General features: G+C 41.5%; 3 protein-coding genes across 7 annotated transcripts in view; 2 read left to right on the top strand and 1 right to left on the bottom strand.

The window, feature by feature from the left end:
- Positions 1 to 1,750: 1,750 nt before the first annotated feature.
- On the top strand, positions 1,751 to 10,461 carry CLXN (calaxin). Of its 2 annotated transcripts, none has more exons than XM_083467722.1 (6): positions 1,751 to 2,118; positions 3,368 to 3,523; positions 6,688 to 6,792; positions 7,514 to 7,665; positions 8,092 to 8,196; positions 9,743 to 10,461. In XM_083467722.1, the coding sequence occupies exons 1-6, from the start codon at positions 2,061 to 2,063 to the stop codon at positions 9,791 to 9,793; spliced, it is 627 nt and encodes a 208-aa protein (XP_083323848.1). In that variant the 5' UTR covers positions 1,751 to 2,060; the 3' UTR covers positions 9,794 to 10,461. The 2 variants fall into 2 exon arrangements, with proteins under 2 accessions (XP_083323848.1, XP_083323847.1); XM_083467721.1 differs by lacking the exon at positions 1,751 to 2,118 and adding an exon at positions 2,141 to 2,295 and having other exon boundaries at positions 9,743 to 10,093.
- RBM48 (RNA binding motif protein 48) lies at positions 10,032 to 15,290 on the bottom strand. 2 transcript variants are annotated; one of them, XM_083467708.1, is made up of 5 exons: positions 15,150 to 15,290; positions 12,664 to 12,811; positions 12,301 to 12,446; positions 10,760 to 11,307; positions 10,032 to 10,232 (listed from the first exon to the last, which is right to left on the bottom strand). In XM_083467708.1, the coding sequence occupies exons 2-5, from the start codon at positions 12,789 to 12,791 to the stop codon at positions 10,128 to 10,130; spliced, it is 927 nt and encodes a 308-aa protein (XP_083323834.1). In that variant the 5' UTR covers positions 12,792 to 12,811; positions 15,150 to 15,290; the 3' UTR covers positions 10,032 to 10,127. The 2 variants fall into 2 exon arrangements, with proteins under 2 accessions (XP_083323834.1, XP_083323833.1); XM_083467707.1 differs by having other exon boundaries at positions 12,664 to 12,854; positions 15,150 to 15,276.
- Positions 15,198 to 25,945, top strand: part of PEX1 (peroxisomal biogenesis factor 1) — a 23,415-nt gene continuing 12,667 nt past the window's right edge. The window contains exons 1-12 of one of the 3 annotated variants that reach the window (XM_083467669.1): positions 15,198 to 15,396; positions 17,796 to 17,939; positions 18,917 to 19,000; positions 19,231 to 19,345; positions 19,432 to 20,195; positions 20,813 to 20,932; positions 21,710 to 21,827; positions 22,214 to 22,314; positions 23,127 to 23,221; positions 23,786 to 23,918; positions 24,302 to 24,398; positions 25,531 to 25,701. In XM_083467669.1, coding sequence (XP_083323795.1) covers positions 17,892 to 17,939; positions 18,917 to 19,000; positions 19,231 to 19,345; positions 19,432 to 20,195; positions 20,813 to 20,932; positions 21,710 to 21,827; positions 22,214 to 22,314; positions 23,127 to 23,221; positions 23,786 to 23,918; positions 24,302 to 24,398; positions 25,531 to 25,701 — 1,846 coding nt within the window. In that variant the 5' untranslated portion in view covers positions 15,198 to 15,396; positions 17,796 to 17,891. Of the gene's footprint in view, positions 15,397 to 15,492; positions 15,741 to 15,854; positions 16,062 to 17,795; positions 17,940 to 18,916; positions 19,001 to 19,230; positions 19,346 to 19,431; positions 20,196 to 20,812; positions 20,933 to 21,709; positions 21,828 to 22,213; positions 22,315 to 23,126; positions 23,222 to 23,785; positions 23,919 to 24,301; positions 24,399 to 25,530; positions 25,702 to 25,945 lie in introns of those variants that run through there. The other 2 variants (XM_083467670.1, XM_083467668.1) reach the window with 2 other exon arrangements.

Below are 25,945 nucleotides of genomic sequence, written 5' to 3'. Positions count from 1 at the left end.
TTCATTTCTGCATTGTCTCTGTGTGTCTCTGTGTGTGTCAAGGGAGAGGCAGAGTGTGTCCAAACAACTGTATTGGTTGTTTTTTTTCAGAAATAAAGTGTAGCACCATATGCATGCTATGGTAACAAGAATAGCCGAAATGAGCTATATAAATTTGCCTCTCCATAGGGACCAGCCCTAAGATTGAGTGATGCTTGCTTCTTCAGCTGCCTGTTAAGCAGATGAGCAGAAAAATACAGTGATACCTCGGGTTACAGACGCTTCAGGTTACGCATTTTCCAGTTACAGACCGCGGGAAACCCGGAAGTACCAGAAAGGGTTACTTCCGGGTTTCACTGCTTGCACATGCCCAGAAGCACCAAATTGCGTCACACATGTGTGCAGACATGGCGCTGCAGGTTACGAACGCTGCGGGTGGCGGATGTACCTCCGTCACGGATTACATCTGCAACCCGAGCTTCCATTGTATTAATTTGGGTCACTGCAAAGGTAGAAAGTAAATTGTTACTATTGTTCTCAGAAAGCCTGTTTTGTTAGCCTTTTCAGAACACAGGGAGAAAAAGCAGTGGGTCTCAAGGATACCTCCTCCCACCAGCTTCTTGTGGTGCAGAAGTTTTTTTAAAAAGCAAATTGCTGTCAAGATGGCGTCCAGTACTATGGTGGGAGGTACTATCTTGTGGGAAATCCTAAGTTCCCTTTTGACTCAAAGCCATACATACGTAAAGTGATCTTGGGCTGTCTAAAACTGGTGTAGGCTATACACAGATTACTTTTCAGATAACTATGTGTAGCATGAGGATTACTTGGAAGTTTATCATTGAATTATTTGAAGATAACAGTAATACTGCACAGCTTCCTTGGAAAACAGTGTTTTCTTACCATTTCTAGCCATAGGGCAGAATGAACAGAGATTCTAGACCAGTGGTTCCTAACCTTTTTTTGGCCATGCCCCAACTAAGCATCTCTAAAATCCTGAAGCACCCCCCCATGACATATAAGATATAAGATATTGATTAAAAAAAATTGGATATAAGAAAAAAATGAAAAATAAACATAAACAGTTTAATGGTAAGGATTTGCTTTACTAACAAATTGAACTGGAATACAAAGAAGGGAAGTATGAGGAGGTCGGAGGAAATAAGGGTATGGAAGTTATGTCATTGAAAATTAATGTGTGTTTTTAATTGTTTATTATTTTGTATGACATATAATTCTTATTATTGAAAAAGTGAACTCATATTCACATAGAGAACGCCTAAAAGGCCATCCACTGTTAATAACACATTCTCTAATTGCCCCCCTTTAAAATCAAATTGCCACCCTGTGGGAACCACAGTTCTAGACTCTGTACTGTAAGGTGCATTCCCAAAACCTGCAAACTAAAAATGAGCCCAATACATCTGGCCAAAATCATGCTGAGTCGCACCTAGGCTCACACCAGCTTTAGATATCGGTGGAAAGCGAATTGTTACAGGTGAGAATTTAGACCTGGGGATCCCTGCACATGAAAGCATCATTGAAACATGCAGGATTTTGTCAGCAGCCAAGTAGAAAGAATGGTGGGAGCAGCTGGCTCCAAAGGACAAAGAAGTTACTTGCTCTTTCTGGGGGGTCTTAATTACAGCTTAATCCTAGCCCCATACAAATCAGTGGGGCGGGTAACGGGGGTCTGGGGCGGGGATGTCGGTCTGGCGCTATATATGCCGTACCATATATTCTCCCTCCTCCAGTTTCTTTTATTCAATGTCCATAGTCCCCACGGTAACCAAACCAGACAAGCAGCCCGCCTTCCGCCCTGAGTTTCCTTCCCTCGGGCTTTTCTTCCTTGGTTCACTTCGGACCCTAAAAACGCCACAGACAAGGAGCAGAGTGACTGAGGGAAGGGCGAGCCCCAGGGCGGCAAACGTTGCCAGCCTAAAGAGAGCCTTAAGAGGGTCGGGAGCGCCCGCCGCCTTCCATTGCGCCTCTCGCGTCGGGAGCGGCCGGCCGGGCGGAGCCTCCGTTGCCACGGCCACCGCGTGGCGGCTTGTGGCGTCCGCGGTCGCCCGAGGAGCCCCGAGATGAACAGGAAGAAGCAGCAGAAGCTCGCCGAGTCGCTGTGCAGAACCGCGAGGCACTGTGAGTGGCAGGCGGGCCTTCCCTTCCCCACTCCCGCCAAAAATTTGTTTTTAAAAATGGCTGTCCCCGCAGCATTTGCCCTGACGCTTTTTACACGCGGTCAGTCGTTCAGGGCGTCGGAGCGAGGCCACCAGGGAGCCCCGGTTGACACGCGTGTTCGTGGGTGCGCCCACAGGGGTGTTGTTGAGCGGATAAAGCAGGGCCCCGCTGACCTCCACAGAGGAAGGCAGCGTGGAAATGCAATAATGAAAGCATACACGGGGGCCCCTAGGTCCACACATAGTTTTAGCAGCGTAGGATATGGCCCTCAACATTGGCTGGGAACCCAGTTTCAGCAACTCCTAAGAAAGGCAGCAACCCCAAAATTTCTTTTTCAGGTTGCAATTCTACCTTGGATGTTTTCCCCATTGAGAGTAGACATGCACAGGATTCCACCATGGAGCTAGAAATCCAGTGTATTCCTTTGGTTGCTCAGAGGAGCCCATGTTTTCCAATGCCCATTGTGTGCTGTTGTTTTTAATTTGTCACCATATCAACATGGGTCTCCTCCCAGGTGAATGTGCTCTCTTGCTTTTTGAGGTGCATTTGGTGACAACACAGTGCCCTGTAGGCAGAATGTCTTGTCTTGCAAGGTTAGATCCTATTTCTCTTTCAGCTCAATTCCCCTGGTGTCTGAAGCCTTTTCTTTTTAAACAAGCTTTCGGTTTTATGGCTTTTTTATCTTTTGGCTCTGAGATCCCTATTTTTAACCCCTATTTTTAATGCTGTTTTTTCCCTCCTGGATTGTGTTTGGAATATATTTAGCGTTTTAAGAGGTATTGGGGGGGTTTTGTTATGCTTTGTTAGCTGCTTTCAATATCTCCTTTGGGAGGGAAAGGGGGGTAGAATTGTTTGTTTGTGTGTGTGTATATAAAAACATGTTGTCTGCCACATTGCAGCTACCCAAGAGTTGTAACTAACTTTCAAAACCATGCTAAAGACCAGGTTGTGACTGAACCCCTTTCAATAAATGTACTGTTGTTATGAAGATATACAGCACAATCCTAGAATCCTAGCACATGCCTACTCAGAAAGATCTGCAATGTCAAAGAGGCCTGAGCAAATAAAAAGGTCTGTATCTGATGCCGAAAGGATTCCACCCTGGACAAGACTTCCTGGGGAAAGCATACCAGAACAGGCTATAAATATTGTGGAGATTTTTCCTTTTTTACCGCTCGCTTATTGCCATAACTTCTATTTTATTTCATAGTCAATAAATTTGAAGTGGAATGTCTTATAAAGCTTTTCAACAATTTGGGGGTAGAACCCAGCGACCGGCATGCTGCTGTTGGTTTGGATCGTAACTCCTTTCGAAATATCCTGCATGTCACATTTGGTATGACAGATGACATGATTATGGACAGAGGTGAGATTACATAAATTCTTGCAAAATTGTGATATATGTAAAACATCTTTTAAAATAGCATCTCGCATAGTTTTGAAAACATTTCTATTCCAGTACCCTATAGTTCAGTGTTTCCCAACCGGTGTTCCGCGGCACACTACTGTGCCGTGAGACATTGGCTGGTGTGCCGTGGGAGGGAGGCGGGCGAGTCGGGCAGTGAGAGGCGGCGGCGGCGAGGATCCGCGTCGAGCCGGTGGCGGCTCCGCGGTGGTGGTGCCGAGCGGCGGGGCAGCGCGTGCAAAAGGGAGGAGCGCGAGACAGCGGAGGAGGAGGAGGCCGGCATGTCCGGGCAGCAGCAGCAACAACAGCAGCAGCAACTCCCGGCGACGGCTCCTCAAGCCCCGCCGCCGCCCCCTCCTCCGCCCACCACCACCACAACAGCCGCCGCCGCCTCAGTTGCCGCCGTCCCTCAGTCCCTCGCTCTGCTGCCTCCTCCCACCCCCAAAGCTTGGAGGTTCCCCGGCAAGGGGGAGGGAAAAAACTTTCACTTTCGTGCGTCCCTCCCGGCGTGACGCTGCGCGCTGACGTCACGGGGCGGGGCTTTAATGGTGGTGTGCCGCGAGATTTTTTCCAGTAAACAGGTGTGCCGTTGCCCAAAAAAGTTTGGGAAACACTGCTATAGTTATTCACAACATCAATAGGACACATGATAATAATTGTTCTGGTATTACATTAAATGCTTTACTGTTTGTTACTAATAACAACCCATGAATATGCATGAGTAATAGGTAGGTACTGGGAGTACTGTTTGTGTTTGCCGTTTATAATGTGGTTTTTGAGCAACTCAAAAATGGCACCAATACAAATATTGCTATACAAGTTGCTATGTAGCTCGGGGACCACCATCCTTTTTGGGACAGTAGGGGAACATTTGGGAGTCTGAGAAGCTATTGTGGGCACAACATACACTGCAGTCATTGAGGCACACTTGCTTCACATTCACTGCAATTGTGCATGCTTGCATGCTCCACTGCCACTGGCATGCACATTCCCCACCCCCACTCCAACAATTAGGGTTACAAAGAATATTCTAACTTATTTTGAGTCTAGTTTGGCGGGGAGGGAAGAGAGGAGTTGATCTTTCTGGACAGTGCACTATTTATGTATGCATGTGAGGCTCACCTCTCCCAAAGGGTGTGGGAGAATGTGACACGTTCAATACCAAGATGAAAATCTGCCAGGCTTGCATGTTGAGCATGCTGCTTTATGGAAGTGGTAAAGGTAAAGGGACCCCTGACCATTAGGGCCAGTCATGACCGACTCTGGGGTTGTGGTGCTCATCTTGCTTTATTGGCCGAGGGAGCCAGCGTACAGCTTCTGGGTCATGTGGCCAGCATGACTAAGCCACTTCTGGCAAACCAGGGCAGCGCACAAAAGCGCTGTTTACCTTCCCGCCGGAGCGGTACCTATTTATTTATTTGCACTTTGACGTGCTTTCGAACTGCTAGGTTGGCAGGAGCAGGGATCGAGCAATGGGAGCTCATCCCGTCCCGGGGATTCAAACCACCGACCTTCTGATCAGCAAGCCCTAGGCTCTGTGGTTTAACCCACAGCAATTTACAACCATCAGGACCGATGCCTCAACACCTTCCACATGTGCTGTGTCAGGAAATTTTTGGGATATCACAAGACAGGACAGAGTTTCAAACAAAGATGTGCTCTCCAAAGCCCACATTCTCAGCGTGTTCACACTCCTGTCTCAGAGACATCTGTGCTGGCTTGGTCATGTCCACAGAATGGAAGATGGCAGGGTCCCAAAGGACGTGCTCTACAGGGAGCTGGTTTCAGGCACCATGCCTGTTGACAGACCAACTGTGTGTTACAAAGATGTCTGCAAATGTAACATGAAGGCTGGCAACATCACCCCTGCTGTGTGGGAATCCTTTGCAGATGAAAGTGCCTGGAGACAGAGAGTCAGGTGATGCATCTCTAGCAATGACCAGATGAGGAATGGCCGCTGGGAGGAACACAGAGAGAAGAAACACCATGGTGCGTCTGCAGCAGCACAACCAGACACCTTCATCTGCCCCAGCTGCAACAAAACATGTCTCTCCCGTAATGGTCTCTATAGCTACAGCAGGCACTGTAACCTTCCAACCGTTTGACTTTACCTCCAAAGGCACACTCCTCCATTGTCTCCTGAGACTGAGACAGATGGTTGCCAACAGCATAAGGCATTTATACCCTGCCCTTTAGCCAACAAAACAATAAGAGCTATTTAAAATAAATTGGTACTAAGCCAAACCTCACAATTCAAAAAGATATGGCACACAAAGAAAAAGAAATGGGAGGATGGAAATGCAAGCTCAAGAACAATTGCTTCAAGTTATAGTTCTTAACTATTCCTCCAGACATTAACTTGCAATAATTCAGCTTTTTCTAATTTGCTGAAAATGTCTGTTCAAAGTAGCAATCTTCCCCCAATATCAGTTTATTGGCATAGAATAGTGGAGACATTTGCATTAGACACATTGTACTAACTCATTTTGAGTAGTAGTCAGTGTATGTCTAAGTCCTTGCTCTGTGCAGCATTGTGTAGCATGACAAGAACATTTCTGTTGCTCTAATGAGGCAATTTAGATGAGTAGCAGTTAAAGTGTAAAGTACACTACAGCTGTTAAAATGTCATCAGAAGCTATGGTTACTAAATTACATAACCGTGTTTTTAAAACTCCCACTTGGTGACACAGAATTGTTCCAGCATTATGACTTGGATCCAAATGCTACTTTAGGTTTACAAAGAGGTCACGGGCCCTGTAGGATTTGTTTTTCTTTTGCACAAAAGACCCCCTCCCCTCCTCTATGCCACATCAGAAGCTGCTTTTGAAAAGCCCCTCCGTTTCAAATACAAGTAGCTATATTAAATGGGAAGCTGTTTTTTTGAGAGCTACAAATCTAAAGTTCCTCTGGGTCCAAAGAACTTGTGGATGAAGAATTGTTTTGAAATTTCTAAAGGAATTCTTGTGTATTTGAACCATATAGTTTGTAAGACACAAAGACATTGGGTGAGCGATTAAAGAAAGGTAAAGGGACCCCTGACCATGAGGTCCAGTCGTGAGTGATTACTTTGCTGCAAATAATTTACAGTATTTTGAAATATACCATAACTTTTCTTCTCCTTTCAGTGTTCCGTGCTTTTGATAAAGACAATGACAGCTGTGTCAGTGTAACAGAATGGGTAGAAGGTTTATCAATATTTCTTCGGGGGACACTGGAAGAAAAAATAAAATGTAAGGTTTCCGTACCATTAGCAGGTTTTTACGCTAGTCTTAAAATCTAAGACAATTTAAATGACAAGTGTATTGCTAAAGTATGCGAGCAATTTACTTTTAAAAATAGGAATGTTTCATCACTCATTTTACTACATTTTTATCCCGCCTTTCTTTCAAAGTGCTCAGGTGGCATATGTGGTTCATCAGTCTTGTGCTTTTACAGTGGTGCCTCGCAAGACGAAAAGAATCCGTTCCGCGAGTCTCTGCGTCTTGCGGTTTTTTCGTCTTGCGAAGCAAGCCCATTAGCGGATTAGCACTATTAGCGGCTTAGCAGATCAGCTGATAAGCGGCTTAGCGGATCAGCTGATAAGCGGCTTAGCGGATCAGCTGTTAAGCGGCTTATCAGCTGATCTGCTAAGCCGCTAATAGTGCTAATCCGCTAATGGGCTTGCTTCGCTAATGGGCTTGTATGAATAAACAGGAAGTAAGTGTCTAGCTTGGGGGTGTATAGAGTTAGGTTGATTTAAAGCCAATATATGATATTTGACTATAAATATGCAGCAGCTTATTTGGGGGAGGGGGGAATTCCACAAAATGTCTAAAATTGGCTTCAACAGAGCAGTTCTTGGTTTACTTACTTTAAATATAACCTAGTATCAGCTAAGTTCTCTCATTATGTAGAAGTGCTTTATTTGATATGTATGCCTGCTTTACATTAAATCATTTGTCCTTTCCAAAGATTGTTTTGAGGTCTATGACATGAACAGTGATGGATATATTTCACGGGAGGAAATGTTTCATATGCTGAAGAACAGCCTGCTAAAGCAGCCATCGGAAGAAGATCCTGATGAAGGAATTAAAGATTTAGTAGAAATTACTTTGAAGAAAATGGCAAGTATTGTAATGTAAATATATAGTTTCTCATGCTTTTGTAGCTTTTGTGCTCGTATCTATAATGTGCTCATATGAACTATTGGTTTATGGTAAGAGAAGCTCTGCACCCACATTTTTACAGATGAAAAAGAAGCACAAATTGATTCAATCTCTCCAAGAATACCAAAAAAGATAATTCAGCAGACCATCCCCTGAGTATACTAATTGGCAATACCAGGTTAAAGTGCTTGCAAGAATTGGAGCAAAATACTTCTAAAGGCATCAGTAAGGCAGAGAAACATATACAATAGTAGCCAAAAGCATTTCATTATACTATGCTAGCAAGCTGACAGTGCATTTGTATCTCTACTCAAAATAAGCCCATTGGGTTCAATGAGGCATCCTAAATGCAACTGAATTAACTAAAAATACCTGCTTTTGCAGGACTATGACCATGACGGCAAACTCTCTTATGCGGATTTCGAAAATGCTGTGAGAGATGAAAACCTCCTTTTAGAAGCATTTGGACCATGCTTACCTGATATAAAGGTATTTATGCAATCTATAAATGCCAGAGTTGATACAATCAGAGGCAGGTGAAGCTTGTGGGCTGCCTAGTCATGTTGTTACGGATACCCTTCAGCTTGTGCAATATGCTGACACAATCTGCTTGGAGAAACTGTTTACTAGGCATTTGCCTTTCCTGATTATTGAGATCTGCCAGACATGCGCTGGGTGTGTAGAGGTAGTGAATGTCTCCTTGAGATGATATGGTTCCTGCTGCCCTTCAAGAGGCACTAGTAGGCTCCCCTTTTAAATATCCAATTTTTTGGGGAGAACTACCACCTTGTTTTAAATATTCTATTCTTGGGCAAGGTGGTGGTGCATGTGACAGCTGGACAACTCCAGGCAGTATTGGATAACACTGGTTATTTGGATCCATTCCAAAGTTTTTCTTCCTAGTTTTGGGAAGAACAGCCTTCCTTCTTCTGAATATAAGGGAGGGGGGACACAGCTTTATCAGTTCTCTGCAACCTCAGAGGCTTGCAATATCATAAACCATAGTGTCATTCTGGGTGGTTTGGCACAGGTGGAATGTAGCTGTGGTGACAATGATTCTCAGAGGCGTTGAGGGTGGGACACTAACCACCATGGATGGAAGTCTACAACTAGTTCTTGATAGGGTTGCACTCCCCCCCAAAGAACCAAGTTTGCAGTTTGGGACTACTGCTGGCCTCTGGGCAGTGATTCAAAAGAAACAGAAATGCCTCCAATTTCCTGCCAAAAATACCACACTGTACTTAGATAAAAACTTAATAAATGCTGTCCCAGAGCAAGTTGTATGGAGCCTGAAGAACATGTTCACATTTCTACAAACTGTTAAACAGTTTGCAAACACTGTTAACACCTTTCTGTTTAGGTGCCTTGGGGGTCATACTTGGCCATGGCATAGGGCTACATTTCAAAATACAGTATTTATTTATTTTTTTAAAAAGTGAAAAATCAGGATAGAAAGAAGTTTGGTTATGGGTGTTTTCAGAAGCACAAGCCCAGAAACTCCCAAGTACAGTCATACTTGTTACGTTCAGTTCAGGTTACATCTTTTCACGTTGCATCCCGTGGTGACCCAGAAGTAACGGAATGGGTTACTTCCAGGTTTCGCCGCTCACACATGTGCAGACGCTCAAAATGACGTCACGCACATGTGCAGAAGCAGCGAATCGCGAACCGCAGACATGGGTTGCGTTCTGCTCATGTTGTGAACGGTGCTCCAGAACAGATCCCGTTCGCAACCAGAGGTACCACTGTAACACGAAAAAACTGTTGTTGTTTTTTAATTGATGGGAGCCTCGAGAACAAGTTGTGATATGACATGGGAGTTTGCTGTTCACATTGGAAGGAGCAGAAATCCCACTGGGGCATGCACAATAAATGCATAATAAAGATTCCTTGATATAAGAGGAAAGTATTTAAAAATTACTGTTAAAGTTTAGTGTTAATGTTTTAAGCTTCAGAGGTATTTTATATTGTATAAGACTAATCATATAATAAATACTTATTATATTTTAAAAAACATTCTCATTTTACTTTACAGTGCAGAATGGCATTTGAATCACAAGCATTCCAAGATAGTCCCGATCTGTAGCTCTACAAATGACTTATACTATGTGAATGTCCTTGAAAAGGATACCATTAATCTTTTTAAGTAAAGGCAAGTCAGAAATATTTTTCTCTATACCTTTTCCTCTATTTTCATAATGCCTTCATTTCAATATACTTGCTAGAAAAACCAGTAAGACATTAATGGAAAATATTTTGATGTGTCTACACTCTTGTGAAGCAATACATTCATAAGGACTACAAAAACAATGGAACAAGGTACATTTTAGTTGAATTTCAGCATAATTGCTAAGTTTATTAAATAAAATGTACAAAAATACTTTAATTATGCCAGATCAAGCCATACTTTCTAGTAAGAACTATATTCGTCGTCTTTGCTTTAATGTTGGCTTTGCTTGACTATTCACTGATATTCCACCAGATAGATCTGGAGTTTGAACTGGAGCCTGAACAGGAACCACAACCTAATATGGAAAGAGGAAACTAAACTTAGTACATTTTAATTATTCATTAAGCAGTTACTCTAGCTAGATCTTCCAGACAGTTAACTGAACTAGCTGTACAGTAGGGAGTCAAATAAGCAAATTTTCTAATGACTTGCAGCTATTTCTCGATTTACATTTCACCCTACAAATTGTGTCACTAATTATTTTTAGAACCAAAATAAAGAAGGTCCCCTAGGATACGAAGAAACATCGTTTTTGCTAATAATTTTTAGACCAATCTACAGCCATAAACAAGAAGTGCCAGCAAGCTAGTAACACAAATAGTGAACTTTACAAACCTTCCCTTAAGCTGCACAGTATTAACATTTAAATGAAAGTTCTCTAATGCAAGAAGAATATGAGGCACCTTTGTCCTTCATTCCTCTCTCAAGTAGCTATGCTTCAGAAATCAACATAAGACATAGAAGAGCAGCTTATCACCTTAAATAAACAACTGCTATCCAATTTCAGAACTACAGACCACATATTTTGAAAATATAGCATACCTCCTTTAGTTTATTACGAATCAAGTTTGCTGAGGTGTTCAATGACTCATCCTCCAGGTCTATTTTAGGTGTTTCTGGTAACTTTGGACCAATAATTATTTCTTCACTCTTAATGTCTTTTCCGAAAAGGGCAAGTTTGTTGTCTTCATCTCGTCTCCTCTTTCGTTCCTGCAGCTGAGTTGTTCGAGGCATAAATCTGCCAAGTCCATTAGTACAAGGAACCTTTCTTTGCGGGTCGCAGTGGGTTAATGTATTGTGAACTCCTTGCTGCAAGCCCTGAGCCATTAGCGTCCCCTGGCCTGAACACTCAGCTGCTTCAGCACAGTCACTAACATTCCGAGGTGCTGCTAACATACTCTGACATTGCTGTCCTAAAGGAGATGTTACACTTCTCAGTGGCAATTCATAGTAGGATGATTGCTGAGGATGACCAAGATGTACAGATTGATTCCAGTTACTAGTGGCTGCCTGAGATGTACAAGATCCAGAAGCATCTAGCTGCACAGCCTTCTGAAAACTTGTACTGGAATTCTTTACCTGCAGTTGATCTTAAACATAAAACACAAGCCGTTAACATTTTGACTACCTAATATTTTTACACAAAAATACTTTTGAGTACAACTGTGCTACAATGGAATAATTTGACTTTAATACTGGCATTTGTATTAGAATCATAGGAGTTGGAAGGGTTCCCAGGGGTCATTTAGTTAAATCTTCTGCAATGCAGAAATCCTGCTCACAGCGACCCTGGATGGGCTCAAACCACCAACCTTCTGGTTAACAGCCAGATGCAGTGACCCGTTGTGCCACTGAAGGCACAATTCAATGTTCATATTTTAGAGAGGACAAGTACTAGTTTTAACTACTATGCTAATTCTTAAAAATTTTCATTGGCAAAATGGAAATGTTCCTCCCAAAGTAGAGGTGTCGCCACAAACACCGCCAAGGAGAAAAACTGTTTAAACTTCCCACCTATTGTGGACTTAATCCTGCTTGTGGGGGAAGAGGCATGTGGCACCAATTTACAGTTCAAAAAAGTTCATGTTAAATGCAAAGGTGTGTTAAATATCATATTAGTTTGGCCCTGAGTTTACCCTGGAACAAATCGCAATGAAAGAGCCAGGTTTGTTGGTGCTTGCCACCCTACACTCTTTAGGAGGAAGAGTAGGATATAAATTAAATCGTAATAATGGCTAAGTACAAGAGAGTCAAAACATTTTTCTACTAGACTAAGTAGCCAGTGGATAGGGTTTCCTTCATATTTTATATATGACAATTGAGCAATAGTTCTGTCAGACTGATGGCTAGTATGCTTGTAGTCTAACAGCTTTATACATCTGTTAAAGGCAAACGATTGTTTTAATAAACTATTATTCAAATTGCATCCTGCAGATATCTCTGGCACTGGTTATGCTGTTTGCCTCTACTCTTTCCTTGTAGCACAGCATACTGTGGTGGATTTGGAGTAATACAGAATGAATTCAAATTTAACTAAGCATACAAACCAAAGACATTTAATTTTAGAGTATACAGACACAAACCTTTGCTACTAGTTGCTTTTGCTATATACTTCCTCCTGTCTTGTAGTTTCTCTCTAGTCTCCTGTATAGTCTCAAATTCTGGAGCATAGCACACATGCAGCAAACTGCCAAAGAAACTCCGTTCATCCAGTTTTCTTTTGGCTATCCTAACAAAGATGAAAGTTAAGTCAGACATTAAACACTATCCAGTTACAGCAGCAAACATTTTAAAATCTGTTTGCTCCTAAAACAAAGTTCAGTTATGGCATCACAAAAATCCATTTAACTTACACACAAATATTACTTAACAAAAAAGTCAACACTGAGTTACTATAGGGTCGTGGGGGAAAGGAAGATGGGCTATTTTTGAAAAATTACAAATACCTTGCACTCTGTATTTTTTGGAACTTGATCAGGTAAACTTCTGTAAACTCTTCTGCTGGATAGTCATCTAGTGGGTTATATTCTTCAATGGTTCCATACAATGCAAATTGCTCAACTAATTCCTTCATAACACCCAGGGCAGGCACACCTTGTATTAACAAATATCGAGATTCTAAGTTGATGGTATAAACCTGAAAAACCACAGCCACATTAATATTTTTTGCCTCAGTTACAATCTCAAGTACCTGCTTGTTAAAATATGCTTTTAAGTGTTATACTATTCTGAACTCAATCATCCATAGACCGCTCTAATGTAAAGCAACTCAATTAGTATGAACGCTATACAGGAGAAGCAGAGCGTGTTCATTTAATAATGGTTGCCAACTGTAACCAAGATATTAAGAACAAGCCTCATTTTTTTAGCTGATACTACCCTAAATTGGTTATATAATATTTGAACAAATGTTAGTTATTGGTCAGTATACAAATGATGTAAATAAATAGGTATTTTAATAAATTAATTACTTGGTAAGTACCCTTAGGATAGCCCTTGTTCACCCAGAAATTGAAAATATTTCACCAACTATAGAATTACAAAGGTCATGGTGGTTATATGTCACCTTATAGATCATATGTGCTGCTTTTGGACTTCCCATAGGCATAATTGGTTGGCAACTGTGGGGAGCAGCCAGGATGCTGAACTATTTAGGCTTTGGCTAATCTGCGGGTGGCGCTGTGGTCTAAACCACTGAGCCTAGGGCTTGCCGATTGGAAGGTCGGCGCTTCGAATCCCCGCAATGGGATGAGCTCCTGTTGCTCGGTCCCAGCTCCTGCCAACATATCAGTTCGAAGGCATGTCAAAGTGCAAGTAGATAAATAGGTACCACTCCGGCAGGAAGGTAAATGGCATTTCCGTGCGCTGCTCTGGCTTCGCCAGAAGCGGCTTAGTCATGCTGGCCACATGACCCAGAAAAACTCTGCGGACAAATGTCAGCTCTCTCAGCCAGTAAAGCGAGATGAGAGCTGCAACCCTAGAGTCGTTCGTGACTGGACTTAACTGTCAGGTGTCCTTTACCTTTAATCCAGTAGGACACTTATGTTCTTCTAACTTTTGTGCATGTGTGGCATTTTTTGCAACACCCCTGAAGCAAGTTACAGTGGGGGAATGTCAATGGATATCTGATGCAGAGATTCTTGAAAAGAACACGGTACCTTTTTCTGATCCAAGATAATACTTGCTTTCTTAAGCAAGAATGCATAATCAGGATATTTAGTTATGTCTTACAGTTGAGAGTTCCTAGAATACTAGGAAAATGTAACACTGAAGTGAGCTTACATCCAACCCTCAGTATAAAAGTACAATAAAACATCTCAACAAATATATGCCAATCCTAAAATACCCCTCTTTGGAGGACTGCATTTGCCACAGTTTATTCATCGTATACAGATATAGAATGATCTATGTAGGGAGAAACAGCATCACCTATACTTGAATTTAGATTTGACAATTAAAGAAAATAATCCTATCAGTACACAATTGCTTCTAAAGAAAGACAGCCAAGCTGCAAGTAACAAATCGCTCTTCTGGCAAAGAAGTATTTTCATAAAGCAAAGTATTTGCTATACACTAAGAATTCCAATGGAGGGGCTACTACAGAAGGTGGTCAACCACCAGCACAATCTATATCTATGGGAGCTAGAATTACTCCCTAGTTCCCTTGAAAAGGAGATTAGACAATTTCACAGAAAACAGCTGTATGAGTGTCTTCTTCATTTAGCCATGAGAGCTAAATGGAGCCTCCACACTCAGAGGCAGCACTGTATATCAATAAGCACTCTGGTCAGTGACCGAAATAAATCTATTCATTTGATTGTATATCAATAAACAGCAGTCACTGGAGGAGGAAAAGCTACATGCCTTTCTTGCGGCTCTCATGAGCATTCGGCTGGACATTAGGAGAAACATACAAAAATAACAAGAGCCTGCTGGATCTGGCCAGCGGCCCATCTGGTCCAGCATCCTGTTCAGTTGACCAACCAGATGCTTGTGAGAAACCCACAGGCAGGATTCGACCACAAAGAGCACTCGTCCCCTCCTGTGGCTTCCAGCAACTGGTATTCAGAAGCATTACTGCTTTCAACAAGATGCTGAAAGGAATTCGGTCTCATTCGGCAGGCCATTTCCTCCTGTCAACGTGGTTCGTTGACATTCTCTCAGGATCCATCCCTTGCTTTATTTGCGGTGTAGTTATGGGACTTGCGTTTATTTCAGCAAAGTCCAGTCGTGTCAACTAGCACCCAACGCGCCCCCCTAGATTGCCTGCAGCCGCTTAGAGATCTCCCACTGTTTCCAACTGATTTTTGTCGGTCATTTGTGTTAGCATACCGCCTTCCAGAGGGAGGATGCCAGAAGACATGGGGAAGGGGGCTGCGCAAACACACGCAGGTAGGCGGGCCCAAGTCCGTCCCCCGTCCCCCAGCTTTACCTTCACCGCGCGTGGCCTGCGCCCCTCGCGATATTTGGCGCGCGAGGCACAGATCGATTGCTGCGCGTGGTGCTGATAGACGCCGCCGACTTCGCCTCCGCCGCTCTGGTCACCAGCCGCCGCCATCTTCCCGTCACCCGCCTCGCCCTCCCTCCCCTGTCGCACATTCCAAACGCCACTCGTCTTCCTCCCGCCGTTTCCCCGCCCCCCTCCCACAAAAACAACCAATCCGGTAGAGCTAAATCATGTATAACGCGCTCTCATTGGAAGGCTGGGGTAAGCGGGTGAAAGTTGAACCGAACCAGGAAACAAAACAAGGGAGCGAACCGCTTCAGCCAATCACAGCGAGCGGGCAAAGAGGGTGGGCCGCTCGAGAAGCCGGAAGGAACAGCGGCGGCAGCAGCAGCAAGTACATGTCCTGCGGCCCTTAGCGCGAGCCGCACGGGGCTCCGCGCGGTCGCAGGGCCGGCGCCTGCCATGTGGGGGGTGGGAGGCCCCGGGGCAGCCACGGCGAGCGTCTCCTTGAGCGGCGCCCGGGACTGCTTCCTGCACCTGCCGCCTGGCTTGGCTTCCAGCCTCCGTCTGCAGCAGGTACAGGAACGCGGGGGAGGGTGGCTTTATCCGGGCAGAGAGGATCATGGGAATTCGCCTTGGCTCGTTTCTCTGAGGGCCTTTTCTATCTCCTCAGCCAGCCAGCCCCCCCCCCCATGGCATGTCGCTATGGTAACGTGGGCAGCCGTCTCGTTCACACGTTTGCTCTCCTCGTCGTCTTCTGGCGACGTTCAGTCGCCCTCTTTCTTTCTCGTCAGCCTTGCCAGCGTCCTGGCGTCCCGTTGCTATGGCAGCAGTGTGGAATGGGGGGCTCGGGGGAATCCTCTTTGCCCTCTTGGCGCTGTGGGGTGTGGTTCTCAGGTGACTGGGTTCAGGATACAATGGGGCCTGTGAGAGACTTTATTCGCAGGGCAGAAGTTAGAAGAACACTAAATTAAAGGTTCTTGTTATGCCATGCTCATTATGTCGCCACTGCAGTTTTTAAGAGTGAGAGAACCTGGCATCCTTTCTTTAGCTTCCCACAGTTTGTAAAGGAACAGGTGTCCCATATCTGACACTGTTGCTCTCTTTCACAGACATGCGCACACGGGTTGAACACCCCCCCCCTCTTTGCCTTATATAGGGTACAGCAGCTACTACATCAAATTAGGAGGTGCTCTTCTGTAAGGGTCCTGGTAACACTAGTGGGACGAAGTCTTAACTTCAGTGCAAAGAAGAATTATGTGAAATGATTTTTTCCATTCCATCTTGCAGATATTCTTGAAATGGACTACTGACATTGAAATTAATTAAAAACTCAAATTATTGAATTTATCTGCTTGCTTCATAAAGGAACAAAAATATGCTTTCTGCGTCTAAATAAATGTTCTCAATAAAAACAGTTTAAAAGATTATTAAAATCAATAGTAGCCAAAAAAACTATAAAACATGGGTAACTAATGCACTTTCAGTGGTACACCCTTGATTTATGGAGGATATTGGTCAGGCTTGTTAAGCTTCACTGTTGCCTGTTAGTGGCCTCTGTAGCATCTTTCTTCCCCATATATATTACCGTTGCCAGAAGTCTGAACTGTTCACTTGCAGAGGGTTCCCCTACTCCATCACTCCGTCCATTTTATCTCCCTCTCTTCCTGCCACCCCATCCACCCTTCTTTTCTCCAGTCACCTCCCACTTGCATAAAATTAGGCAAAGAGTCTCATGTTCCCCACCCCTGAAATGAACTGTACATACATCTTTGTAGATGAAGGCACAGTTTCATAATGTTCTCTTGTCATTAACACCTCCTGCAACATTGTTAGGTGTTTTGCCATTGCAGTATATTGGTGTTGGGAATCCTTGTATAAAACGTACATGTTCGTATGAAATAAGGGCTGAAAAGCATTTGGAATTTCTACGTGATGAGTTTATAAACTGCAAGACTATTGGCCTGGTTCAACAGTTGGGTACAAAGTCTTCAGAGTTTGTGGAACTCCACCAACCACAGCAATTCTTCCATTTGTTTCAGTAGAGGGATCTGACTGTCTTTGTAGACATCTCTTTGGACACATGGGTCGTTTTCTCAATTGAAGTAGATGAGGGAGCCCATTCATAGAAAAGCTCAGCACATGCATCCAATCAAACACAGGACTGCACTAATTTCATTAGCATTCCCCAAAAATCAATTTTTATCATAGAATTGTATGGTTGGAAGATACCCTGAGGGTCATCTAGTCCAACCCCTGCAATGCAGGAATCTCAACTAAATCGTACATGACAGATAGCCATACAACCTCTTAAAAATCTCCAAGGACGGAGAGTCCGCCAGCTGTCATGGAAGTCTGTTCCACTGTCAAACAGCTCTTGCATTTACTTATTTGCTCGAACATAAAAGATACACTAATCACATTAGTGTTCCAAAATAATGTATGTTTTCTACAAGATTAATATCCTGTAAATAAGAATTCTGTACAGAAATGTGTCATATAAAGTTTCCCTTTGCTGAATAATTCTTGATGCTATTTGCGCTCTCACATATAGATAGCTGGAAAAAGAATTATGGGTACTACGGGCTGCTATGCTATTTAACATCTATCTGTTTTCTGTGGCATTAACAGGATCAAGCTGTGAAAGCGTCTTGGGGCAATCAGCCTGTTTTCTTGGGCTGGACAGAAATCAGACATTGTGGTCAGCATGCTGGAAATGTTGTAGAAATGAACAGACAACTTGCAGAGAAACTTGGCATCAAAGATGGGCAACAGGTTTGGAATGTCAACTTTTATTTTCTTGCCTGGACTACAATATTAAACTAGGCAAATATATTTCATAATCATTGGTCTCCATCTGTCTACTGAGTAATGTCAAAATTGTTTTTAGTAAAGCTTTTGCAAATAAGGGTTCACAAACGTGAATTGCAGGGAGCTGGTGTTTAACATTTAGGGTAATACTGAAAATGGGACAAAAATATAGAGCAAGTAACTTTTGAAATGAGTCTTTTTCTATGGCTTCTATTCATTTGTACATTTTTGTTTGCTTTGTATCTGCAAAATATGCAGGCCCCAGTTTCAGGTTCTTTGTATTCAGCTGTGCAAAGGCAGCTGTGTGCAAAGATCTCAATGACAGATGGAGAGTACTGCTAGTTTTGCCAGTTACGATCTGTGATGGGAAACAGCAGTGACTGGAATCAGCCTTCCCTCTCCCCAAAAGTTTATCAGAACTGAAAGTACTTGTTTGAAAGCTTGTTTGAAAGTACTTGTTTAAAACCAGCACAACCCCTGGTTCTAAAAGCTGGGATTCCCCTTACCTTGCCTGGCACAGCATGTACTTATTTCTACAGGACCTAATCAATAAATATATAACATTGAGAGCTGCTTCCATGCATGAATTACAGCTGTTCTATATCAGGGTGATTTGTTCATATTTAGTGAGTTGATTGTTTCATGAACATGAACATGTAAAAGTGTCTTCTATCCAACCTTTTAGCATTTGACAATGTCCTGAACCAAGTCGCAAACTGCTTTTTAAAGGAAAGCTGGGAAATGGTTTGTTGATTTTCCAAGGGGAACAAGCAATACTGCTGAACAATAAATGGTGAAAAACGTATAATGCAATTTGGTTACATGCAAGTGCTTGTGGTTCATCCCCATTGTCAGCAACTCCATGACTCACTTCATCTCCACTGCATTGTTTATGTAAATATATTGAGAGTATTTTTTCAAAAAGGTTTATTGTCTGGCAGATCTTCCTCGAGCCCTGTTCTCAAGTCTTGTCCTGTCAGCAAGTAGAAGTGGAACCCCTCTCAGCTGATGATTGGGAGATCCTGGTAATACAGTAATTTAAATTATTTAGCTCTCCTAATGCTTTTAAACAGGGTGGTGTTCTTCATTCCTGTCCTTTCCCACTCCCCCCCCCCCCACTTCTAATGTTTTTTCTGAGTGTTTCCTCTTGTTGTTTTCCTTATGGTTCAGATCCAGTTTAGTATACAAATTTCATTATGAAACACAATTGAGTTCTAATATGAAATGTTTTCTAACCTTCTGCAATGTATTGTAGGAGCTGCATGCCTACTCACTTGAAAGCCATCTTCTTGACCAAATTCGAATAGTGTTTCCCAAAGCTGTCTTCCCAGTGTGGGTAGAACAACACACTTGTATTTATATCCAGATTGGTAAGTGTTCATGCAAGTCTTCCTACAACATTGCAGGAATAATTGTAAGGTGGCATATGTATTAACTTGGCCTTCTTTAATTCCAGTTACTCTAAAACCTGCTGCTCTTTACGGGAGACTGGAAGCTCGCACAGAGCTTTTCATACGCCCCAAAGTACGTCAGTATGAAGGAAGTTCCACCATGCTGCCTTCTACAAAAAGTGACATCTTACAGGACAATGTTACTAAAACCATGTTGGATTCAAGAGCAACAACTGAGGAATCATGTGCCAAAGAAACTAATTTAAATACGGGAGTCCAAGGGCCTAAGCCAGATGCAAAGGCGTCATTAACTGCAAGCGTCCTGCCAAACATATGGAATTTAATTGGGAACATTTTCTCCTCTGACAAAGAACAGGAGGCTTCTCGTGACACAGGTGAACTGAATGCTGCCAAAGATGGGCTGCTAAACTTGATTCACATGGATTCTGTTTTCAGAGTATGCCAGATTCAGCCCCCCAGTGTGCAAAATACATTGGCAACATGTACGTTTCAGAAATGCAACGCCATTCATGTATTTCCATGGAATCTAGAATTCCCTGCTTTAGAAGCTAATATTAAAGTGTCTTACGGGAAAATCACTACACTGCTCTCTCCAAGACAGCAGCATCAAGAGTCAAAGCAGAATGTAATGTCAAAGAAAGAAAAACAGATGATCAATGGAGAAGACAAAAAGCAATCCAGCCCTAGTAAAAGTCAAGAATCCAATGAGATATCTATTGTACAAATAATATGGAATGGATTTGAGGATCTAAAGAGTGCTATAATATGTAATAACAACATGGAACAACTGCATGTCGGAAGAGTTTGGGTTAGTCCAATTTCAGAAGCCTACAGAAGATTAAAGATTTTAAGTCAAGTGTTGAATCGTTGCTTAATATTACATTTTTTAAAATGGTTACTTGGAAATAAGATCTACAGATTATAGTGGATTATTTTTAAAGAAGTGTCCACAGGATCATAGTGGTACCATCTCCAAGCCACAATAGTTGTCTTATAATAGTTCCATTAACTTCAATAGGATCTATTCTGAAAATCATAATAACAACAACAACAATAATAATTCATAAATTATTTGTACCTCACCCATCTGATTGGGTTGCCCCAGCCACTCTGGGTGGAGCCCAACAGACAGTTTCAAACCATCTCTTCTTTTTAAAAAATATACTTGTCTGGTTTGTTTTATTTAATTGAAATCATTATACTCCCTTACTAACTGAAACTGAGAAGGCTTAAATTACATTTGATGGATAGTCAGGGTATTTGAAATCTTCAGGTACATTTGAAATCATAAAAAATTAAGTCATTCTTAAGTTATACAAACTTCAAGTACAACCCTGGTGGATATACCTTTGAAGTGTGAAATGTGTAGAATAGTCTTCAGCATTTATTCTTTCATATTTCTTGTTTTTCTTAACTTTATTTCAGATACCAGAAGGGTTGAGAGAGAAACTACACATAGAAATGCATTCAGCTGTTAGAATCACATCAGTGAACTTGGATCCTAAAATTCCATCATCTATTAGATTGTATCCCAAAAAATCTTTAGTGAGTTTGCATTCTTGACTGTAATTATTTGTTAAGCTGCTTCCATGTGTCTTTACAAGTTGGTGAAATTCATATTGCATTATGCTATTATTTGAGACAATTTATTCCAAAGGCATTATCAACCTATGGTTACCAGTTCTTCATAAGAATATAAGGAGTTTATTTAGACCAGGGGTAGGCAACCTAAGGCCCAGGGGCTGGAAACTGGCCCACAGACGGTCCAGGAATCAGCATGTTTTTACATGAGTAGAATGTGTCCTTTTATTTAAAATGCATCTCTGGGTTATTTGTGGGGCCTGCCTTGTGTTTTTACATGAGTAAAAGGTGTGCTTTTATTTAAAATGCATCTCTGGGTTATTTGTGGGGCATAGTTCTTATTTTTCCCCCCAAAATATAGCCTGGCCCACCACATGGTCTGAGGGATGGTGGACCAGCCCACAGCTGAAAAAGGTTGCTAACCCCTGATTTAGACTGTTGATGAGCAGTAATGTCACAAGTGAACTAAAATGGTTATTGCATATACAATTAAGAGCTTGAACACTATAAAATTAAATATTTAAACTCTTTGTTCAGTATAGATTTTTCCTTAGGAAATAATAAAGAAGATAATCATAATTTGGATAAAACTGGGGCTACTAGTAAATCCTCAGATAATGACTTGCCTCAGTTCTTAGCACTTCTGACCCTTGTATACTTGAATGAGCAAATGTTCATTGTGTGAAAGTGTTAGGAATATTTACTGAACTAACAATGCTTCTCATCCTTTCTTCATTTTAGAATAAAGATATCAGTGACGATGAAATTAAAAATGCCTTTAATTTGTGGATAGAGGATTATAGCAAACTTCCCTTGCTAATAGCAGGCACGAATGATATACAATTAGCGCTTAAAGATGGTAAGCTGAACTGCCCTTAGCAGTGATTGTGAATATATTTCTACCCAATTATGAAAATATATTTGATTTTTTTTAAAAAAATCACTAATTAAAATCATTAGTTATTTATCATTGTCTTTTCAATCTGTTACTTAAGTATTGTATTTAAATAAAGGTGCTTCCAATAAATAAAGATCCATACTCTCACCTATGGCCAACCATTAAATGGGTCTTTGCCAGTGAATCAAAGTGTAATCAAAGCTTTTAGCCACAAAAATACTTACATACACATTGAAACCCTTTTGCATGAGCTAGGGTTTACCAGTGTATAATACAAGATCTACAAGGTATTAAAATTTACTATTTTGTATCAGACGCAAATTAATGTGTCCATTATGTTTTGAAAGGTATGGAGGACTTTGTCCTCAGTGTCATTACTTCTGAAGAGGAGACGGCAAAAAATATTTACATCCTGAGTCCCAGCTTGTTGCAGAAGACAAATATGCAAGTAAATATCACTTATTTCAGGTATCCAATAACTTAAATTATATCAACAGTGCAATTCTGTTTATTAGGGTATCTTTTGTATTCGTTTTGGTTTTTGACTCATTGTACATGAAGCATTGCAGGAGAGGAGACTCTTGTGATAATCTGTTCATAAATTCAGTCACAATGAACATAATTGGATGATAAATTCAAGTTCCCTTAGAACATTAAAGAAAGGTTTTGCAGCAACCTGCCCCCATCTTCCAAAGCAAGCTTGTAGTTCTCTCACTTCCTGATTTTTGAAGTGTGTTTATTGTTTTCTAATTTTCAGTTTTCTATATTGTAATGACAACTTTAATTTTCATTGTAGAATTGATGGAGTGAAAACTGTACAGCAGCTTTCCTGCTTCTACTAACCAACCAGATGTTTTGGACTACAGGTCTTACTGCCCTTGACCATTGGCCATGCTGAATGGGGCTGCTGGGAGTTGTAGTTCAAAACTTCTGGAGAGTATTGGGTTGGGGAAGGCTGCCATAGAGTCTGGATGGACTTGGAATACAAGGAAATTTGAAAATCACTTGGTATTTTAAATGTAGTGTAGTAATTAGATACTATTTGGCTATTTATCCAAAGGACAAACCCACTACAATCCTGAGCTTCTTGGGAGACAAGTTTCTTCTATGTGATTTCTTACAGTAAAATCCCATTCTGAATTTTATTGGCGTATGTATTCAGTATTTCTCTACTCATCCACAAACACACACACACACAGAGACAGCATGTTCTAAAAAGGCACCCTCACTTCTAAATAGTGACTGTCTTCTTTTGTGTAGGTTCTGGTACATCCTGTGACCTCAGTAGCCAATGGCAGTGGTGCACAATCTTCTTGTGAGCAGCTTCTTCCATGGTTTGGTCTGAACTGTTTGGGGTGAGACATTTTAATACTATCACAAATTAGAATAAAAAAATCAACAATAAAGAGCTGGGCAAAAATAAATATTAAATGTGTAATATAAATATGAAGCATTTTAGATGTCAATAACGTCGTAGCTAAAGAGAACATTAGATTAGCCGTAGAGTACCGTCAAGATTTAAACACACATATAGTTCTAATCTCATGACTCAGAAATTGGGCAAGTATTTGGCACACCTGTGCCCTCTAATACAGGTTTTGCTGGTGTGGTTGGTCTATCTGAACACACATAAAATGGGGTGCAGCAAATAGTGAAGTCGTATGCAGGATTATTTCTTCACATACATGGAAACTTTTTCAAAATGAATGTTTGACATTCTTAATGGCAGACATTATTCTGCAGTTGCCGCCAGTGTGTGCAGTACAGTAGCAAATATTGCAACTGGGTCATTGGCTACAGTTCTATAAATAATCAAAACAGAGAGTACTCTAAAATAGCCAAGCTTTTAATTTTATACGATTTAATTTGACTACAGTACATTGAGAGGGCACTCAATTCTGTTAACATTTCCATTGCAGAGGAGTTGATAATTTAGCACTATCTTCTTTGAAGCATGTATCTCACAGCCTTTTGAAACGACCACTGTCTCAAAAGCTAGCTCCCATATCTGCAGGGCTATGCAGTGGAGGTATCCTGATTACTGGAGCGAAGGTAAAACTTTTACATTTCTCTGTTTTAGCACCCAATAAATTCTGGGTTTTATCATTAGTCCAATTCAAGTGGTTGTCAATCTTTCTGAGCATGTGAGGACATTTAGAATTTTGAGAGAGTGCCATGGAAATTCCTCCATCTGCATGCTTCTCTCCCTCCACCCTTGGATCACTCTATGTGCATGCACACATAGACGATTTGTTTTTCCAAGGGCTATAAATAAACATTGGATCTGGTAGACTTGAACAGATTGCTTTGAATCTTCATGATTTTACACCATCAGGTTAAGTATTACAGAAATAGAAAACCCATAGTAGCAAACTTTGATAGTTTTTCAATCTGGGTATTACTTTAGGAGTTTTTAGCCCTGATTTATTTTACAGGGAAGTGGCAAGACAACTTTAGCAAAAGCCATCTGCAAAGAAGCATTTGATAGACTGGATGCCCATGTGGAAGTAGTTGACTGCAAAGCTTTAAGAGGTAATGGATACAACTGTCTCCCTTCTTGTAGGATGTTCAGAATACAATTAAACTAAAAGGGAAAGTTACCAAGTTAATTAGATCAGACCTTTTCAGTGACTCCCAGCTTGTGGTCTGCTCTACCCAGGGAGACATGCTTAGCGCCACCCTTATCTGTTTTTGGGCACCAGGTGAATACTTTTTTCTTAATGGCGGCATTGTGGCCCCTTTTAGTTGGGTGAGATCAGCAAGTCCTGATCTGTTTTATCTGTTCAGCTTTGTTTTTAGATTTTTATTGGAAGTTCTTTATTTGGTTTTAATGTAAGTTGCTTTGGGTCATTTTGTGAGAAAAGCAACTAACACATATAATTAAATAAATACTATTCCTAGTGTTTTTGTTTATCATAGCAACACCTGGTAAGAGTTTGGGCTATATTGAAAATGTGTCTTCTCTGTAGCCACCCAGTACGTTTGAACTCGGGTCTTATGCCCAAACCCTGAGTCCCACCCCACTGGTTTAATATTCACATTTTAGGCCTTGCTGTTATTAGATTGGTCACATAAGCAAGTAGGAGCCAGAACCTTCCTGTTTTAAAAAATCTATTTCAAAAGCAGCATCAAGAATATTGTCTGGGCCTTTCTTCCCTCTTTCCTCTGCCCACCTCACCCCAGTTTGAAATATGTGATCTATTTATATTGTTATGTATTATGTCTCTGATGTTTGTACTACTTCATTTTGTGTCAATTAAGATGCAGTCCTGTGCACACTTAACTGGGGAAAAGTCCCACTGAACTCACTTTATTTTATTTATTTATGTAAAATAGGCTAGTGTATTCATCACATATTGCTGATGGAGGACTGAGGCTGAGAGAATGGCTTGCCTGTGACCATTCTGTGAGTTTATGGCAGCAGAGTGATTCAGACTAGTGAATTATATTATTCTGCACCAGCTTTCCTTATATGTTCAGCAGATAGAAGATAGGAAATATCTTAAAGGAGGTCCACAATAGGGTAATTTTAAGACCTCTTGGTATAATGAAAATGTCATATACAAGCTAGTCTCTGACCCATAATCTTGCCAAATCATAGATTGTATTGGAAGTTGGCACATTTTTCTTTTGTGTCGTTCTAATCACTATATTTGTTTTTCAGGAAAGAGATTAGAAAACATACAGAAAAAACTGGAAGAAGTTTTTCTAGAGGCAGGATGGAAACAGCCATCTGTTGTTTTGCTAGATGACCTTGATCACATAGTTGGAGTACCCCTTGCTCCGGAGCATGAGAACAGTCCTGAAGCTATCCAGAGTACTCGCCTCGCTCATGGTAATGGTTTACCAACCATTACTGAGTTGTTTTTGCTTTAACTGTCCTGTGATTGGAAACATCTGACCTTTGCAAGGTCCTGAATAAATCACAATGTGTTGTTCATAGCTTCATGAAAGCTAGCAATATTTTAAACTTTGAAATGAATTTCCCACGCAATGTGGAGAAAACCACATTCCCTGCTCCTCTTGATCTGCACGGATCAACTGCAGAATGGGGAGCTCTGTTGCTTGTTTTTAGATGT

The sequence above is a fragment of the Podarcis liolepis genome (genome assembly GCF_965112155.1).
Source record: "Podarcis liolepis genome assembly, chromosome: 12".
Classification (NCBI taxonomy): domain Eukaryota; kingdom Metazoa; phylum Chordata; class Lepidosauria; order Squamata; family Lacertidae; genus Podarcis; species Podarcis liolepis.
Note: the sequence above shows the minus strand (reverse complement) of the source record. Positions and strands in the feature narration are given on the sequence as shown.

Coding starts and splice junctions, on each gene's coding strand:
- CLXN (XM_083467721.1), top strand. CDS start 2,175: ATGGCTGTCCCCGCAGCATTTGCCCTGACGCTTTTTACACGCGGTCAG. Junction 7,666..8,091: donor AAATTACTTTGAAGAAAATG/GCAAGTATTGTA, acceptor CTGCTTTTGCAG/GACTATGACCATGACGGCAA. Junction 8,197..9,742: donor CATGCTTACCTGATATAAAG/GTATTTATGCAA, acceptor TTTACTTTACAG/TGCAGAATGGCATTTGAATC.
- RBM48 (XM_083467707.1), bottom strand. CDS start 15,275: ATGGCGGCGGCTGGTGACCAGAGCGGCGGAGGCGAAGTCGGCGGCGTC. Junction 12,447..12,663: donor CAAAAAATACAGAGTGCAAG/GTATTTGTAATT, acceptor CATCTTTGTTAG/GATAGCCAAAAGAAAACTGG. Junction 11,308..12,300: donor AAAAGCAACTAGTAGCAAAG/GTTTGTGTCTGT, acceptor TTTATGTTTAAG/ATCAACTGCAGGTAAAGAAT.